General features: G+C 41.7%; 1 protein-coding gene across 5 annotated transcripts in view; it reads left to right on the top strand.

Moving 5' to 3' along the window:
* FILIP1 (filamin A interacting protein 1) overlaps window positions 1–17,371 on the top strand; it is an 84,912-nt gene extending 67,541 nt beyond the window's left edge. For 3 of the 5 annotated variants that reach the window (XM_035109584.2, XM_035109582.2, XM_035109586.2), the window contains 2 exons: window positions 4,205–7,010; window positions 8,031–17,371. In XM_035109584.2, the coding sequence (XP_034965475.1) occupies window positions 4,205–7,010; window positions 8,031–8,237 (3,013 nt within the window). In that variant the 3' untranslated portion in view covers window positions 8,238–17,371. The remainder of the gene's footprint in view (window positions 1–4,204; window positions 7,011–8,030) is intronic. The other 2 variants (XM_035109583.2, XM_035109585.2) reach the window with 2 other exon arrangements.
* Window positions 17,372–18,701: the final 1,330 nt, after the last annotated feature.

Genomic DNA, 18,701 nt, shown 5'->3' with positions numbered 1-18,701 from the left:
CTCTACTCAACGTTGATCTTTCATTTTCTCTATTGACTTTTTGGGAAAAGAAAAGCAAGAGAAAAGTTTTTTTTAATTAATTAATTAATCAATAAGACTGCTCTTCAATAGAACTGCCTTGTCTGGGGGGGGGGGCAAAAAGAACTCTGTAATCCCAACAGAAGAATGCAAATACTGTAATGCCAAAGCACAGCTGTATTGCAAGCTATGCCACATTGCTATTCAGAGCCTCAGTCTTCAAAATCCAACTGCAGCCCCCATACTTGCAGGCATCCAGTGGCAAAAATGCATGGATGGTTTCCTGCATATCTGCAGGGAAATCCAATCTCTCTCTTTGCAAAGACACTTTCCCCTCTGCTTTTCATCTCCTTGCAGCAGATAATTGCAGAGGAAAGAGCTGCAATTGTACACTTTTCACAACATCAGAGCCCTTTCTCCTCTCAGCTGTTCATTGGGGAGCAGCTGTTGCTTAAGAGGGGACCCAGAGGGTGGGTGCTTGTGCAGTTAGGAGTTCCTTACTTCATTGTAAGAAAATACATACAGCCCAGAAGTAGATTATTTTGGGTTTTGCACGCATATCCTCCATGAAAGTGCTTTCCATGTCTGAAAATCCATAGTAACCTGAATTGTTTTGTGTAATCCTTAATAAGGGGCAGGCTGAACAGTTTCCTCAGTGATTCTTTAGGCAATAGTTTTACACATGCTTTAGATATGTGTCAATTATTATTGTTTTTAAATCCACGACTGCTTGGTTTGTAGGTTGTAAAAGCAGAGTTATAAAAACATCTTATTACTTTCTGGAAACTTCTTTAAATATTTCTGGTAAGAGGAAACATGAAAACATTATGTGAACTTGAACTTTAAATAGCTTTATAGAGAAATATTTGCTACTACTCTAAAGAGTAGTAAAGTTGGCTGTTTAAGGAGAAAACTTCATTGAATCTGGAATGTTCTAAAGCCTGCAGTGACGTACCCACTGATGGCAGTTAATACAAGCAGAACAGTAAATACGGTAATAGCACTGATACTGCTCTCTTCCTGGAATAATATCAGTTTATACTAGTGAAAAGAATGCTCTATGCTTGGGTTCTCCTTTTCAGAACCCTTATTCTTGACCAACTCAAAGCATGTAAAAGGAACTCAGATCTCTAGAGAAATATCGATCTATAGTTCATTTCGGAGAAGCGATAAACTCTGGGCTAATCTGGAAATTTCTGAATATTCCAAATTAAGTGTGACTGGTTTGGTTTTTTTATATTCTTCTAATTAAATGACAAGGTCTGGCTAGTTGAGACTTTGACCTTGAGATAACCTAGAATTCCAGAAGCAAGGAACACTTTGTTCAAGGCAGGCTTACAAATATTTTAGGCTGAACCAGTAGTTGCTAGTGGGGTGGCACAGGTGGGGTGGTGTTTGTCACCAGCCTTCTGAACACTGAGCATCCCTTATGGTTCTTGAGAAAGGTTGCGTTCAGCATGGGGCAGGTGTGATGGCAGGAATGCCAGATTTTCTTCACCACTGAGTTGCACCGCACTCTCTCTGTCTCAGGAACTAGCAGTGATGCTCAGTGTTTGGAAGGCCAGCGAGCAATGCTATACTCCACTAACTGGTACTAATCTCAGCTTAATACCTCCAGTGAAGGAGAGCATGCTTCCTCCCTAGACAGTCTTTGCCACTGCACAAGGTCACAATGTGACCATGGCACAAATAACTGGCCTATGTGGATTTGATACACTGACTTCTACTTTAAGCTATGCTCTCAGCCATGGAACAGCATTAGCAAGCCAGAGCAACATTATCCTGGGCTGGAGATGCCTAATGTGCCAGTGCTGCATGTGAAATTGAAGACATCCTCCATGAATTTGCCTAAACCTCTTAAAACCCCATTTAAGGTTGTTACTAATGGCACTGCTTCTTCAAAATAATGATGTGCTTCCTGAACCTACTGCCAATCAACCCCATAGCATGTCTCTTGAATCTCGGGTAGGAGAACAGATTGTGACAAACTACCTCAGGGAAGATGGGAGCAAGGCAACATGGCCAAGTCTGTTTTTTAACCTTGGTCACTCCCAGCCTATTAACAACTGGGAATTCAGAAATTCTCAATAATATAAATATGCAGCAAGAACTATCAATATTGGGGTTCCCATGACAATTTACTGGGCATAAATTAAAGCTGGGGCACAATGGAAACAAAAACTATATTTTTATGAACCAACACTCAATGGAAGATAAAGCTTGATAGTTTCACTATTAAAGGCACAGTACTTGTTTTCTGTCAGAAACACTTTCAGGTTTAAACAAGAATTTTTTTTAAAAAAAAATTCCCAGCAAGAGAGCTGCTTCTACGAAATCTATTTCATCCCAGAATGGCTATCTGCTTTTACTCTGCCTGTAAAACACCTCTAGCCCCTTTGTAAGGCCTCCCCCTTCCCCTGACGAAATTAATCGGGTTTATCCTTCCTGATAAACCCCTTTGCACAGCAAGCTGCTTCCCTTGCCATGCCCCTTTCTGCTGGTTAAACCATCAAATTATCCCTTTACCATCCTCACTCTCTCCTGAGTGGTCATTCCTCTTCCCTGGCATGACTGGCTAAGGGTCGCCAGGAGGGATAACCCAATGGTTTGTCAGCTGCACAAGCATCTCTAAATGTGTTCTTCCTAGTTCAGGGATGGGGAACCTCCAGATGATGAGATGGCCCTTCAGATGATGTTGGACTCAGGCTCCCATCAGCCCCAGCCTACATGACCAGTAGTAGTGAAAGATAATGGGAGTTGTAGTCCAGCAACACCTGGGAGTCACAGGTTCCCATTCCTGTTCTAATCATGCATACTTTTTAAAATCTCTGTGATGTTCCCCCTTAGCACACACTCTCTGAAGCTCCATGTTCTTGAGCCTTTCCGAGGAAACTGTTCCAAGATCTTGACCATTGTAGTTTCTTTTCTGTGCCTTTTCCAGCTCTACGGCATTCTGTTTGGGTAACCAGAATTGCACACAGTATTCTAAATCTGGGCACAGATTTGTATAATGGGATTATACTTTCTCTGTTTCTTACAGCTGGGGGGCAGGGGGCGGGATGAGCTAAGCCTCTGTCCACTGTTCCTACTATGCTCATCAATGCGGAAAGAACATTTGGGGACTGAAATTCATTCTGTTGTAGTGAGCAAATATGATTTACGGTTCTAGAGGAAGTTTGGGCAAATGGCATATTAGAATTTTTTTATTTTAAAATTTTTTTTAGTAAAGGATCTTTGAACTGATACACTGCAATAGTAAGAGTGAGATAACAATTTGTATTCATTGGGTTTGAAGTTACTGATCCAAGTTAGTGTCTGAACTGGAACTAAGCCAGAGTTTTTACTTATATATACACACAACTCCCTGCTAATGGACATGAACTCTATCCAAACCCAGTTTTTTAGTGGCTTAACCCTTGGCTTTCAATACATAGAAGACCAGGCATCAGATGTGTAGTCATGTAATCATTGGCACAATATGTCTCTAAAGAGGCAGAGAGGCATAAAAAAAATGTTTCAACTTTGCAGTGATGGGAAAAGGTAAATTTAAACCTTTGGTGTGATCCATAAGAGATCTTATGTTCTAATGTTACCCAAGCATTGGATAACATTAGAACAGAAAAGGATCCTGGCTGGACTAAACCAACGACTTACATATAGTACGGACAGATGTCATCTATAGGGAAGGTAGTACATGTTTCAATGACAGTATGTACATTAGTTGAGAAATTTTCTGGTGAAAAAAATCTGGCGGCTGGGGAAGGAGAGGATCAAAAGGAGAATTTCCTTCCTGCCCTTTCTTGCTAAAAGCTGTGTAACAATATGCACAACAGCTCCCAAGGAATGTACTTTTAAAAGAACCCTTAATGTACTCTCCCCTTAAAGGAATAGCATTCTGCACATTTTGGCAACAGTACAATTTTGGGCGTACTCATATGTACAAGCACCTAGAGGAGGGATGGGGAACTTGTAGGGATGGGGAACCTGTAGCCATCCAGTTGTTGCTTGACTCAAACTCCCATCATCCCTGGCCTGGTGCTGATGGGAGTTGGAATCCAGCAACATCTGAAGCCCTACATGTATTCCCCCCCCTTGATTAGAGATATGCATAGTTTAGGTAGTAGGAATTATTATTGTGTTCTTTTTCAAAGAAGCTTATGACACTGTGTGTTTCCCCCTTCCTCAGATTAAAGAAGCTTCTTGAACAGGAAAAGATCTACCAAGCCCGAAAGGAAAAAGAGCATGCAAAAAGGCTCAACAAGCTAAGAGAAGAATTGGTCAAACTTAAGTCATTTGCACTCATGCTTGTGGATGAAAGACAGATGCACATTGAACAACTGGATCAGCAAACCCAGAAAATACAAAATCTAACTCAAAAACTAAGGGAAGAAGAAGAGAAACTTAAGATTCTGGGTACCAAAGGAAAAGAGGATGGTCAGAAGCTAATGAAGCTAGAGGCAGAACTTGAACACAAGACATCCTCCTTTTCCCAAGAGCATGAGGAGATGACTGCCAAATTGGCTAGCCAAGAGTCGCACAATAAACAGCTCAGGCTGAAACTGGCTGGTTTAACCCGGAGAATTGAGGAGCTGGAAGAAACCAACAAAAACCTTCAGAAGACTGAAGAAGAGCTTCGGGAACTGAGAGACAAAATAGCCAAAGGGGAATGCGGGAACTCCAGCTTGATGGCTGAGGTGGAAAACCTCCGCAAGCGGGTGCTTGAGATGGAAGGCAAAGACGAGGAGATCACAAAGACTGAATCTCAGTGTAAGGAGCTTAAAAAGAAACTACAAGAAGAGGAGCATCACAGCAAAGAACTGAGGCTTGAGGTGGAGAAACTGCAGAAGAGAATGTCTGAACTGGAAAGGTTGGAGGAGGCTTTCAACAAAAGCAAATCCGAATGCACTCACCTGCGTTTGAACCTGGAGAAAGAAAAGAACTTAGCCAAAGACTTGATCAATGAGTTGGAAGTGGTGAAGACACGAGTGAAGGATCTTGAGTCTTCAGAGAGTAAGTTGGAGAAAGCTGAATTAAACTTGAAAGATGACCTGACAAAGCTGAAGTCTTTTACCGTCATGCTGGTCGATGAGAGAAAGAACATGGTGGATAAGATTAAGCAGGAAGAGAGAAAAGTTGAAAGCTTGAATAAGAACTTTAAGGTGGAGCAAGGCAAAGTTATGGAAGTGACTGAGAAACTAATAGATGAGAGCAAAAAACTGTTGAAGTTGAAATCTGAAATGGAGGAGAAAGTGTCCAGCTTAACAAAGGAAAGGGATGAGTTAATTGGCAAGCTGAAGAGTGAGGAAGAAAAGTCCGCTGAGCTGAACTGCAAAGTGGATCTGCTGAAGAAAAGGATTGATGGCATAGAGGAGGTAGAAAGGGAAATAGCCAGAGGCCACGTTAAAAAGGGGACTGGGCTTACTGGACAAGAGGACAACAAAATTAAAGAGCTAACAGTTGAAATTGAAAGACTGAAGAAGCGTCTCAAGCAATTGGAAATTGTTGAAGGAGACTTGATGAAGACGGAGGATGAATATGATCAGCTAGAGCAAAAATTTAGGACTGAGCAGGATAAAGCTAACTTTCTTTCTCAGCAGCTGGAAGAAATGAAGCTCCAGATTGCAAAAAACAAAGCAATAGAGAAGGGAGAGGCAGTGACTCAGGAGGCAGAGCTGAGGCAAAGGTTTCGACTGGAAGAGGCGAAAAGCAGAGACTTGAAAGCAGAAGTGCAGGCTCTTAAAGAGAAAATTCATGAGCTGATGAACAAAGAAGACCAGCTTTCTCAGCTCCAAGTGGATTACTCAGTCCTTCAGCAAAGGTTTATGGAAGAAGAAAATAAGAACAAAGCCATAGCCCAGGAGGTGCTGAATCTGACGAAAGAGCTTGAGCTGTCTAAACGCTACAGCCGTGCCCTGAGACCCAGCATGAATGGGAGAAGGATGGTAGATGTGCCTGTTACATCCACTGGAGTACAAACTGATGCAGTAAACAGCGAAACAGCAGAAGAGGAGACACCCGCTGTGTTCATAAGGAAATCCTTCCAGGAGGAGAACCACATTATGAGCAATCTTCGACAGGTTGGGCTCAAAAAGCCCAGCGAGAGGTCATCTGTGCTTGACAGATATCCTCCTGCAGCAAATGACCTCACCATGAGAAAATCCTGGATCCCATGGATTAAAAAAAGAGAAAATGGCTCTCAGGTGACTCCAGAAAAAGGAGCCAGAATACAAACCAGTCCAGAGCGTCCTGGGGAGGTTGTCCTTTCTCCAAAGCAAGGGCAGCCTCTCCACATTCGGGTAACTCCAGATCACGAGAACAGCACAGCTACTCTGGAGATTACTAGTCCAACTGCTGAAGATTTCTTCTCCAGCACCACCGTTATCCCAACTCTGGGGAATCAGAAACCACGGATTACTATCATTCCCTCTCCTAACGTCATGTCCCAAAAAGGGAAAGGGGGTGAGAGCCCAGCGGGCCCAGAGCGAGCCATGTCTCCAGTAACTATAACTACTTTCTCCAGAGAGAAATCTTCAGAGAGCCCAAAGTCTCCATTCATGGAAAGACCTGTGTCACCAATTCAAATAATGACAGTGTCTACCTCGGCAGCACCTGCAGACATTACCATGTCTCCAGAATCGCAGGACATGACCATGGGGAGGGCTGTGTTTAGAGTGACGCCAGAAAAACAAACTGTCCCAACTCCCGTCCGAAAGTACAATGCCAACACGAACATTATAACGACCGAGGACAACAAAATTCACATCCACTTAGGGTCTCAGTTTAAACGCTCGCCTGGCACTTCTCAAGAAGGAGCAAGCCCTGTGATAACGGTCAGGCCTATGAATGTAGCAGCAGAGAAGGAGGTGATGACTGGGACTGTCCTCCGTTCCCCCAGGAATAACATATCCTCAAGGCCTGGAGCAAGCAAAGTGACAAGTACCATCACTATAACTCCAGTTACTACGTCATCCACACGAGGAACACAGTCCATGGTAAGCAATAGGGAATCTTGTGGAATATGTTTGCATGCAATATGGTAGGGAAAAATATGATTTTTGAGGGTTGGGCTTGGATCTGAGAGATCTGGGCTCATCCTCAACTTTGCTTAGGAATTTGGTGGCCTGACTCAAGATGAAATGGAAAACCGCGGTTACTGTTTTTTTTATGAATGGCTGCAGCAAATCTTGACGTCACTCTCCTCCTTCACCTTCTCTTTTTCATGCCAGAGGGAGATTAGAAGCACCTGCTTCCAGTTTTAAACTAACCACAGTGACATGGGACATCCAAACTTGGGGAACTGCGGTTTGGCTGTCGAAAGCAAGCGAGGATCTGAAACTGTGGCGTGTGTACCTTTGTTGAGTATTTTGGGCAGGGCTGGAAAATCTTTCTCCTCCCTGAGGGCCAAATTCCCTTTGGGAAAAGTCATGGGGGCGCAAGCTCCCAAAGAATGGGGTGGGGGAAAGGGATGTGTTAGGGGAAGCACTGTGGGGCTGTATAAAAAGAACTGATGGGCCAGAGATTTCCTGTGCTTGCTTTTTAGGGCATAAGACTTAGCATATATCCCTTTAAAACTCTAATCTTCACACACACACACACACACACACACACACACACACACACCCTGTTGCCTATTCTGAGGCTCCTTGGGAAACATCTGGGAGAAGAGTAGAAAGGGTCAACGGCAGGGCCTTCAGTCCTGGCCACTGCTCTATAGGGGCAAGGGGCAAGTGTTGCTGAGTTGTGTGCCATTTCCTTGAATAAAGAGTGAACATCTCTGGCAACTTACTCTGCTTCGTCATGCTGGCGTGCATCTGGCTCCAGCCCTGACAGTGGGTGGTGAGTCCACGTGTTTCTTCCTGTCCTTTGAGCACTGAGATACGTTAGGAGGATTACTGTTCTCTCCTTTTCCTCACAGAAGGCATCGTGGATGGCACCCGGGGCACAAACAGGAAACTTGACCAAAATCTGTCTTTATTCCACTGTTATTTTTTTTTCTCCCCCTTGTCTTGCAGACAGGACAGGATGGGTTATCCCAGAGACCTACACCCACCCGAATCCCTGTATCTAAAGGTATGAAAGCCGGGAAGCCAGTAGTGACAGCCCCAGGATCAGGAAACCAGACCAAATTCGAGCCTCGAGCCGAGACTCAGTCTATGAAAATAGAACTGAAGAAGTCTTCAGCCAGTAGCTCTGCCTCCCTTGGTGGGGGGAAGGGCTGAGGGCAGTGGCTAAGGGGGTATGTTCTGCAGGTTTTACTGCTACCATGGAAATAAGCCCCCTGTCCTGTTTAGTTGTTAGTGTTTGCACATACTAATTAAGTCTGCTGAAGCTGTCACTTCTACTAATGCATGCATGTCTTACCTATTGAATGTAATAATCCCCTCTTCCTTTCCTCTCTGCTAAGTAAAAAAAAGAAACCCTCCTTTTTTAAAATAATAATAATAATGGTCTAGTCCAGCAAGTTCTAAAATGGGGCTGCTGTTAAGATTTACCTCTTTCAAGCAGCTGGCCTTGTCCCCCTTATTTTGCTCCACATGATCATTTTAGTCAGTAGTTTGCCAGTAAAATTGAGCACTTTACTCCTTTTCAAAGCCACATCTATCTAGTTTGAACTGTTCTGAGATAGCAATAGGCAACATACAAATGCCTCATTTAAACACAACAGGTATCGTTCCTGCACTGCAGGAGAGGTTAGGAGTGTATTCTAGGTGTAGATCATTAGGATTTTTGATCTTGCAGATCTTTTTATTCCCAAACTCAGGTTGGACCTAACTGAAGGCTCAGCAAAATCTATTAAATCATTCTTGTTCATGCCAATGGTTAAAATTTGCGGCAAGTGAACAACCTTATATTTATGCCTTCTACCTTTTGATCTGGGATGGTCCTAATGTCAGCATGTTGGCAGGGGTGAGAGAGAGGTCCTGCTGGCAGACTTTACTTAGAGAGAGAGATTATATCTAAAACAATGAATATGTTTGTGCCTCAAGATCACACCTGTATTTATCTTGTCAACACCTGGACTTAGGGACATCTGGCCAAACTGTGTGTCTTCTGCCTGCATTGGAGTGCTTTGCTTTTATTTCTGAAAGCATGCTTTGAGAGTGGAATTTCATGTGAATAAGACTGGCTGCCATTATAACTGTGTTTGTCTGTTAGAACCCCAACTGTTTATGAGCATTTCTGTTGAAGGAAGGAAACAGCTACAACCAAAACTCTTAACCTCTGGCGGAGGTGACTTGACATGAAAAATCTTCTGCCAAGCTGCACTTTTCCCTTTCTTTTCTTCCTTTTTGCTTTGTAACGATCTAGTTGAATGACCTGCGGAAATTCAGCAACAAATTCCTCAATGGCTCCATTCTGGAGGAAAGGGGGAAAGTATGCACAGTACCAAAAACGACCTCTGTGCAACCAGTGACAATAAAAAGGATGAAGTGCTTAAAGCAGAGTGGATGGATTTGTCCATTAGGAGACGAAACTGAACTGCAGAGATTGTGTAGTTTAAAAGTAGTCTGAGGTCTATAAAAGGAAGACTGCCATTAATGGCTGTAAGTAAAATATGAATGAAGGAATGAATTTTAGGTCAAATAGTGTCATTAACTATACCTTGGTCTGCTAAGGGCCACAAGTATTGAGTTTTTTAAAACAACAACTCTAGTGCAAGGACAGTGCAAGGCTTTCCTCTCCAGATGTTGGTGAACTCCCAACTCCCCACCCGGTATGGGGAATAGGCCAGGGTTATGGCAGTTGTAGTCTGACAACATCTGGAAGGCTACAGGTCCCTCATCCCTGTCTAGTGGAACAGAATTTTCTTCTTCTTCACTAGTATGTTTATGGGCTGAAGTGTTTTGCTGGCATTTCAGATTCCAGGTGGGTAGCTGTATTAGTTTGTTGCAGCCCTGAGGCACCTTTATCCATGGTGGAAGCTTTCATGGGCCAGGCAGACACTACTTCATCAAATTGTGCTCTGACCTACAAAAAGCTTATGCCACAATAAATGGGTTTTTTTGGTCTTTGAGGTGCCACAGATCTTCGCTGACATTTCGGTTTACTCTTCTAGCCTTTACCTGCATCAATAGCAAATGCCCATTATGAGAAGGAGTGAGGGATGTGTGACTTGTATATTACAATGATACAACCTGTCCTAGCCAGCGCCAACCAAGTGCCAAGCTTGGAAGGGGGCGTTTCTCTCTCTTTTCCTGCCTTCCCTCCTCACGTGTGCACACAATAGCTGACTTAACAATGCTTTCCACTTTTTCCTTCTGTGGTAAGACTGGGGCAGAGCCAGCTGCTTTTCTGTCTCTCCAGCCAGGAGCAGAGAGAATGCTGCTTTATGCCAGAATTTTCTTAATGCAATGAATGGAAGGAATGACAAAGTGTGTACAAATGATTAATGCAATCCTTCCTCCTCCTCCTCAAAAAAGGGGTGGGGTGGGGGAAATAACTCACTTCTACCTCCGTCTTCCCCTCTCCTCCCACCTTCATATTTGTTTCTGGGTCAGGAAAAAAAGTGTGACAGAGTGAAAGAATCCAGGAATGGGCTTTTAGCGACATCAGCAGCAAAATGCCCCTTATTAGAATGAGTCAGGTATATGTGGCTTGTATGTTACAATGACGTATCCTGTCCCAGCCAGTGCCAAGCTCAAGCAAAGCTTTTCTTTATCCTTAGGAGTGAATGACAGCCATTCACTTACATGGGAAATAGGAAAGAAGTGCATTCAGGTGGTGACTAAACCCTGCTCCCTACACCCAATCATTTGAAAAGTTTCTATCCATGTCGCCGCTCTTAGGATCTGTTTCTGGCTTGCATGTTGACACAGTGTGGGAGCTGACTTTTCGTAAAGCAAGAGCAGGATACTTGTGGCCCACCAGATGTTGTTGGATTCCCCATCAGCCCCAACTAGCATGGCCAGCGGTCGAGGTGATGGGAATTGTAGTCCAATAATATCTGGCAGTCTGCAGGTTCCCTATGCCTGTTAGAGAAAGAGTGATGCTGATTATAAAGGGTCAGATCGCGCCAGGCTGAGAAGCCTGAACACTATTCTCCCATGACTTTGCTTCTTAACCACCTATATTCACTGCTCCTGCATAGCCTATGGTGGTGCTGTGCAAATAGGAGAAAGCTATTCTCCTGCTTTGAGGAGGGAACATTGCATGATTTCATGTACAGAAAAGCCTGCCTGCTAAGGAGGAGGAAACTGAGCATGCAATCACTAAATATTTCACTGGGTGCCAAAACAGTGCATATTATTTCTGCTTTCATAAACTGGTACGCGTGTGTAAGAGCCATCTGAGCAAAATCAGACGGCTTTAAATGGGCACTGTCCATTGATGCAATTAAACTTGCTGCTGCTGCTGCAGTAGTAGCCTAGATCATTTTTGCAGCCATTGCTGTTACTTCAGTACTCTCAGTGCCTTATATTGAGGCTCTCCATGTGGGTATTGGTGATGGACTAAATACATTGCTCATCCGCTGAGGTACTCTTTTGATACCATCAGAGTTTGGGGTCATTTTGATTACAATCAATTGATTACAATCACACTTGCATTGTAAACTAACACGCTCCTGTGTTTTAACTGGCTTGTAGCATAGGCTACTACAGTAAGGGTTATTTTTAAAAGACCTCTTACATGCTTTTTATTGCTTATCTGCTGCTGATGTTCCTGGGTTTGATCGAAGCTGTCATTTGCTGGCAGCTGAATCCTTTTGGGGCTTATTTTCATTGGGAATAATGTTCTTTCTTTCCCAGATCAGTGTGAGTCCCTTAATTTTGACTGATCTTTAAGAAGAACTTGAGCGAATAGTTTGCACTTGTAAAAGTTGACTTCATTTTAAAATCATCTTACTATTTTATCTATGTTCGGTTTTGGGAATACATAAAATTTCCAAATGAGTAGTAGTCAACAATTTACAAAGCCAAATAGCAGTTCATTTGGATTTAATTTCACCTGTTTACAGGAGGGGTGGAGGGAGATATGCTCTACAAAGGTTCTAGTCAGATAAGGATTTTAGTTAAACAAACTAAGTGGCAGCCAAAATATTATGCATTTTGTCACAGGGCCCTACAAAGATACCGCCTTTTGCACACAATAATCTCAGTTGTAAAGAGAACTAATTTAAAATTATAATTTAATCACTGGGATTTAATTATACTTAAGCTTTATGCAAACTGTTCAGTATGAGCATTATTGTGTGTGATCTCAAGGCTATTACTTGTTATAATTGGATACTGAACAATTGTGTGCTATTGTATCTGTTATAAAAGAGCAAATACGGGTATAATAGATCATGATTTTTGATGGCTATTTCCAAGAATGCTAGGGACCAATTGCTGTTTAAGTTAAATTAGGGTAGTGCCATCTAGTGATAGTCTTCTAGAATAGCTCATTCTTTTAAAGACCATGATTGGTTTATTTATTTATTTCTGTTGTTGCTGTGATTTAACTAATACATGTTTTGGCTTGTGCACATAGATAGCTTGTTTTTTTAAAATAAAAAAACAAGTAAATAAGAAGAAGCATAGCCAGGGTAGGATTGAGGATTATATGCAAGCCAAAAATGGCTGAAAATTTATACATTTGCAAATCAGTTTAATAAATTCTCAAAATTAAACTAGGGGAAACAATGAACAGAATAGGGACTATCAATGCATCCCTATAATTCGATTCCTTGAGTATTTCAGGTTACAGAGCCTTTGTTCAGTGGAATATTTAGCATCAAATGTAGCTACCTGAAAAGGAGAAAGATTCAGATATATGTGTCAGGTTTTATGAAGGTTCTTGGCTTTGATCTCAAGAACCAAAACTCTGCATGTTTATTCAGAAGTCTCCTCTGTTTAATGGGGCTTACTTTCCTAGTACTTAAGGATCAGAATCTGTCGTGCCTGTTCAAATATCGGTACCCTGTGGCTATATTTGGTACTAAATATTTGAAATGGGTTTTTGGCTTATTCACTGTTTTGAAGCAGTCAATTTCTATCATCCCTTTTATAGTCTTCTTTGCATCCAGTAAAAGATCTTCCTTCTTATGGAGAGAGACCTAGACTAGAATGCACAGATGACTTAATATATTTGAATTAGCTTTAAAAAAAGTTATACAGAAGAAAATTTGCCATATAGAGAAGTAAACCCCCTCCCCCAATCGAAACTGTATATAGTATCATGATATAGCTAATTATCTTGTAGAAAGACACAAGTTAGAAAATTTGCTATTACCAACTGCAGTTTGGAACTGCAGAAAGGACCAAACTCTTGGTCCCTGCTCAGTTTTTAAAAAGAAAACAATATAGGTTGGAACCAGACGGACAATGCAGTTTTCATTACTCAGAAGTAAGTACAATTGAATTTAAGGCAGCTTACGCCCCGGTAAGTGGATACAAGATTGCACCCAAAATTAGTTCTCATTTATTTCAATGGGACTTCATGTTGGTCACAGCTAATCTTTCATGTTAAATATCATTAAGTGTAATTAAAAGAAATGTTATGATGTAGGGATAGTACACTTCCAACTAAAGATATGTAAGTAAGTGCTGGAAATATTTGAAGTAGAGGTTTGTTTGCTTTTTTAAAAGATAAGTGAGGAGGTCTCAAAGTGGAAGCATACTGGGAAAAGAGAATGCATAAGATAATTTTTTTTAAAAAAAAATAACTACTTTTAGATACAGGAGTGTTTCTTTTAACCAAACTATAGTCGGTGTCTAAGGAAAAGGAAGTGTTTCCTCTTTATGTAACTCCAACTACAAGTAATATTAGCCTGCTGGTGGTAAAAGATGATTTCTGAAGCTCAAGAGTGGATGGCAAGTATTGGCATTTTTGAGGAGCACAATAAATAATTTCGAAGAAAATCGATGTGTTAATGGATTGGACTCTGGTTTCAAGATGTCCGCAACAGAAAGTGTTTTCACTTTAATGTGAGAAAGGGGGCTTTATATCTGTGGTGTAAATAAGATCTGAAATTGTCTGAATTTCTGGATTTAAATTTATTTTAAAAGCTAAAGAGATGATCCCATCCTCTCTAGGTGTGGTGCCTAAATAGGGAGGATCCCAGTAAGTCTCAGTAGAGCTGTTTCCTACTCCCATTTCCTATGTGGTTATAACTGGTACAAGGGACTGTTGGAAGAATGGGAGGTTTGTCCTTTACCCAATACAATTTACATGTGACCACGAGGAACTTGTGCTGAGTAAAGGGAACAGATGGCTAGGGACATGGGAGCCCTCAGTTCATATTAATTGGCTCCCTCACTGGTTGAGTGCACAGGTGGTGAAGAGAAGAGGGAGAGCTGTACAGTGCTCTGCAGAGATACTCTTGAGAATGAGTGGACTGGATTATGCTCCTTCCATTTACATATGACAAGCAGCCTCGTACCCAGCAGTGCTCAGGAATTCTAAGAAATCAATGAAATCAGTGTGGCTTTGAAATTAGTGGTTGAATTCCATGCAGTTTTGTAAGGTTCAGTCCCATCGTCTTGATTCAAAATGGCGTCCAGTTGAATCCAAACGTAGGCGAAAACCTGTTCCTTGATCTCAAGGAACATCGTGCAAAATTTGTTTGCGATATCTTAAGAGGCATCCAACAGCATGGCAAGCAAACAGCTTTCCAAAATGTATTGTAGATGGGGATAGAGTGCCCTCAGTTATACTGCTAATTCTAATCTCTTCTTTGGCCATCTTGATATGAGTAGTTCTGTTCTGTCTTTCTTGTTTGAAGTGGCACTTTGAAGTTTCTGTAATATAGCTAAGCTGTTGATGGGATTAAAGATTTAACAGTGTGGGTCCTCATAGACCTTTCATGTATTCTCATGGTAACAGCCTATGCTTTGCTATGTTTCTTTTCCCCTTTAGAGAGCATCATCATCCATCAGTTACGCATGAACTCAAGATGAGATGCCATGCAAGCTCCATCCTATATACTTGCACTTCTCCTCCACACCACTTGGTTGGATCACTGCTGAAGCACCACCTCATTCACTGTGATCTTCCCTGCTACTGATTGCTTGTGGAAGTATTTTAGTCCTTCCATCAGAATCTGGCTTTTTGTGTGTGCAGATCCATTAAAAAAATGTGTGACCTTTGGAAATTAGGTGGAAAGAGAACGTCTTCTGTGCCAATTTTACTCTTAATTCTGCAAAGCCTTTGAATCGTGTGCTTTTTGTTTGGTGTTTCCTACGTAATTTATTTTTATAATACAATTTGTAATGAAAGACATTTTGTGGTTGGTTTTTTTTTTTTTTTGCCAAATCTGACTTTGGTGGTCTGCGGCACATTTGGTAGTAGAATACACTGTCAAAGATTTCAGAGTGCCGGTTTGTATATTTTTTATTGGAGTTTATAAAGATGTTGACTTGACCTCAATAATGGCACCTTTTAGAGAACTTTGCCACGTTTCCTAGCCATAATGCGACTGTGAGATTAATTGCCCTAAAGACTGCTCTGTGGGATAGTATTATAGTATTTGTTTTTGTTTTTGCACTGCGCTGTGGTTTTAATACAAAACTGAACACCAACAAACCAAAGTCTTGAAACAGTATTAGACTGAAGAATTGTTTTAAAATGTTGTACGCTGATTTCTATTATGCCATGCTCATATACTATGTGTTTTTACATATGTCTGTACCAAAAAGGTTCGTTTTTAATTACACTGTAACAAATAAACTTTCATAAGTGTGCAACAGTAATATGGTGTTCCAATTCTAACCCTAGTGTTAGAAAAGGGAGCTAATGCTGAAACTTACTGATCATTCACATTGGTTTTTATGTTTGTTTCCTTGTGAACCAAACACTGATCCGGTTAATCCTGTGCACCCAAAGCCTTTTAATTTCACTGCGCTCAAGCACACCTAACTCTGCATTGTATCAGGCTGCAGATCATTTACCAACTGCTTCACCAGTTGAATCACAAGTTTGCGGCACAAAATTTGGGAGCATAAAACCTAGCCTTATTTGACTGTGCTCCTCTATACCTCAATACTATATTCTAGATGGAACACAAAATTAGTACAGTTTCTCTGAGTCAACAACACTGGTGAAACGTTGTGGGAATTGCATGGGGATCCTGTGGTATCTGCATTATTATTTTTTAAAATGATCCATTTTTAAACATGCCTTTCCACCGAGATATAAACCCTACATTATTAAACTACTTATAGTTTCTAGTTCTGGTTTCAAATTGTTACCATATTTGCAGACTTTCTGTGATGCTGTATAATGAATGTGAAATTGTATATAGCTGCAATAAGGAGAGTGTTGATAGAAAGAATATTTGAACAGATGGGTATCAATACTATTTCACACCCGTACTGTGCAGAACACTGAAGACATGTGATTTAGGGGCTTCTAGACAGAACAGCCTGGGAAGTGTAAGGCATATTGAATTGGTGCATGTGGTACTCACAAACAGCTGGGGGGGGGCTATTCCTCCATTGTGTGCTAATCAATGCTACTCCAGATGCACTAGCAAGGCGAGGGCATTTGGTATAATTCATATTTAGCAACCATCAACCCCTCTCATGCTTTTGGTACCAGCCAGCATGGAAAGCTAGACACTGTGTTAGCAAGGGAGAGAGGGTGTAAGCAAAAGGGGAGGGAAAGATTTTGATAAAAGCAGTAGTGAATGAGGGTAAAGAAAGGTTATCTGTTGACATCAAGGGATAGAAGCTGTGATGACATGAGGGGGAAAAGGAAGTAGGAGGAAGTTTGTGGCGAAGAAGGACTTTTGTTCATTTATAAAATGCAGGGAAAGGGAAAGGAGCTCACCATGACGAACAAAAAGTTCCAGACATGGAGAAATGGTATGAGGGCAGGCACTGAGGTGTACTGTACATTAGATCATATAAAGAGATGGAATGGAATTGCGGTACAAGTACGTTGCCAGGATATTTCTGCAAAGTACCCAAACCAAAACAACAGGTAATATTTAAACAGCAGGAAACCCAGGTTTGCCAGCAAGTGTACACTTGACAAAGAGCTGCAGCCAATCATGATTGGCTGCTTGAGTGTAGCTGTGTAACAATATGATTCACACTTCACATTCTTATGTGTACACCTAAAAAAAATTTAGATATATAATATGTGAAGTCAGTGGCCCTGTAGTTAACGTCTGTGAAAGTAAATGCCAATGAAACGAGGAAGACTTAGTTCCCCCTAAAGAAAAAGGACAAGCCAGGAGGAGGACAACAGGTGTGTTTGTTGTAGAATTCAACTTCCTAGTGAGATAAATAATCCAACCTGCCTGCCTTGAAATTCCTACTTCAGGTTCCAGGTAGACTTCAGAAGCGTTTGGATTTGTACATAACGAGTTGTTTGTAATTTTCTGTTCCTTTGAAAATCATAAACATTAAAAACAATCTCTCTGCATGTACACTTTGTTTCCCAGTAATCTTTTGACGCTGCAGCAATAACTGCTATTCTTGTCCACACATTCATAGTCCCCTCCATCCCTGCGATTCACTTGCTTTGGATTTTTATTACAATGGTACCTCGGGTTACAAACTTAATTCATTCCGGAAGGCCATTCTTAACCCGAAGTGTTCTTAACCCGAGGTGTGCATTTCCTACATAGGCTCCTGCGGCCCCGGAAGCGGATTGCGTTCGTATCCTGGGGCAAAGTTCACAACCCCGGAACACCTTCTGGGTTTGTGGAGTTCAGAACCAGAAGCATTCGTAAACAGGACTGTTCGTAACCCGAGGTACCACTGTAATGGTGTCTTCTCTTGTCCCACAATATTTTTCTCAAAATATGACAAAGCAGGAATATTATAACAGCTGTGTGTTTACACCTGGAGCCAATGAGCTAGTGCCATTTCCTGAACTACAGTGCTAAGGGAGGATGTGGACTGAGCACCTAGAGCTGAGCTGTATATCCCAACTTAGCCCATGGACAGCAGCTATACTGTGCTGGTCTTTCCCCCCATAGTGTGCCTTAAGGTACCTGTGCCCTAAGATGCTGGTAAGGGTCACTTTAACAGCGGCACATGCATGCCTATTTCACCACCAAGATGAGCATTTTGTCTTCAGGCTGTGTGAGTTGTTAGTGAAACAGATTCCTATCTGGTTGTTATTTGGTGACATCGACCAGCATCTTACAGCAAGCGTGGCTTGGGGTTATCTATAACGTCTCGCATTGGAAACAGCTCTAATTTTATACGGTATGACACAAGACTGTAATCAGATGTAGGAGGCCAGTGTAACTTTCCATCCTTTCAAAAAAGCCGCTGTTATGGCTATACTGATATCCAATAAAGCAGTGTTTCCCAACCTTGTGCCTCCAGATGTTTTGGGACTACAACTCCCATCATCCCTAGCTAGCAAGACCAGTAGTCAGGAATGATGGGAATTGTAGTCCGAAAACAGCTGGAGGCACAAGGTTGGGAAACACTGCAATAAAGTGCCTCTGAATCCACTTTAGAAATAAGATACGAAGGAAATTGAGCAAGGAATGCTTTCCTTGTCCTGTATCAGTTAAACTGCATGTGCTTCACCTGTAGTGGGAGAGATGAAAATAGACAAAGCAGACTTGGGGTGAGGAGCACCTTTGTTCTTTCTCTCTGCAAAATTCAGCATGATAGAAAAGCAAACTCACTGTAATGCAGTAAGTTAAAAGAAGGAAGAGGACAGAAGTTAGAATGAGAGGTAAAGGTACCCCTGAGTTTTAGGTCCAGTCGCGGATGACTTTGGGGTTGCGAGCTCAT

Source organism: Zootoca vivipara, chromosome 3, assembly GCF_963506605.1.
Source record: "Zootoca vivipara chromosome 3, rZooViv1.1, whole genome shotgun sequence".
Taxonomy (NCBI): Eukaryota; Metazoa; Chordata; class Lepidosauria; order Squamata; family Lacertidae; genus Zootoca; species Zootoca vivipara.
The sequence above is the reverse complement of the archived record's forward strand: the minus strand, read 5'-3'. Positions and strand labels throughout refer to the sequence as shown.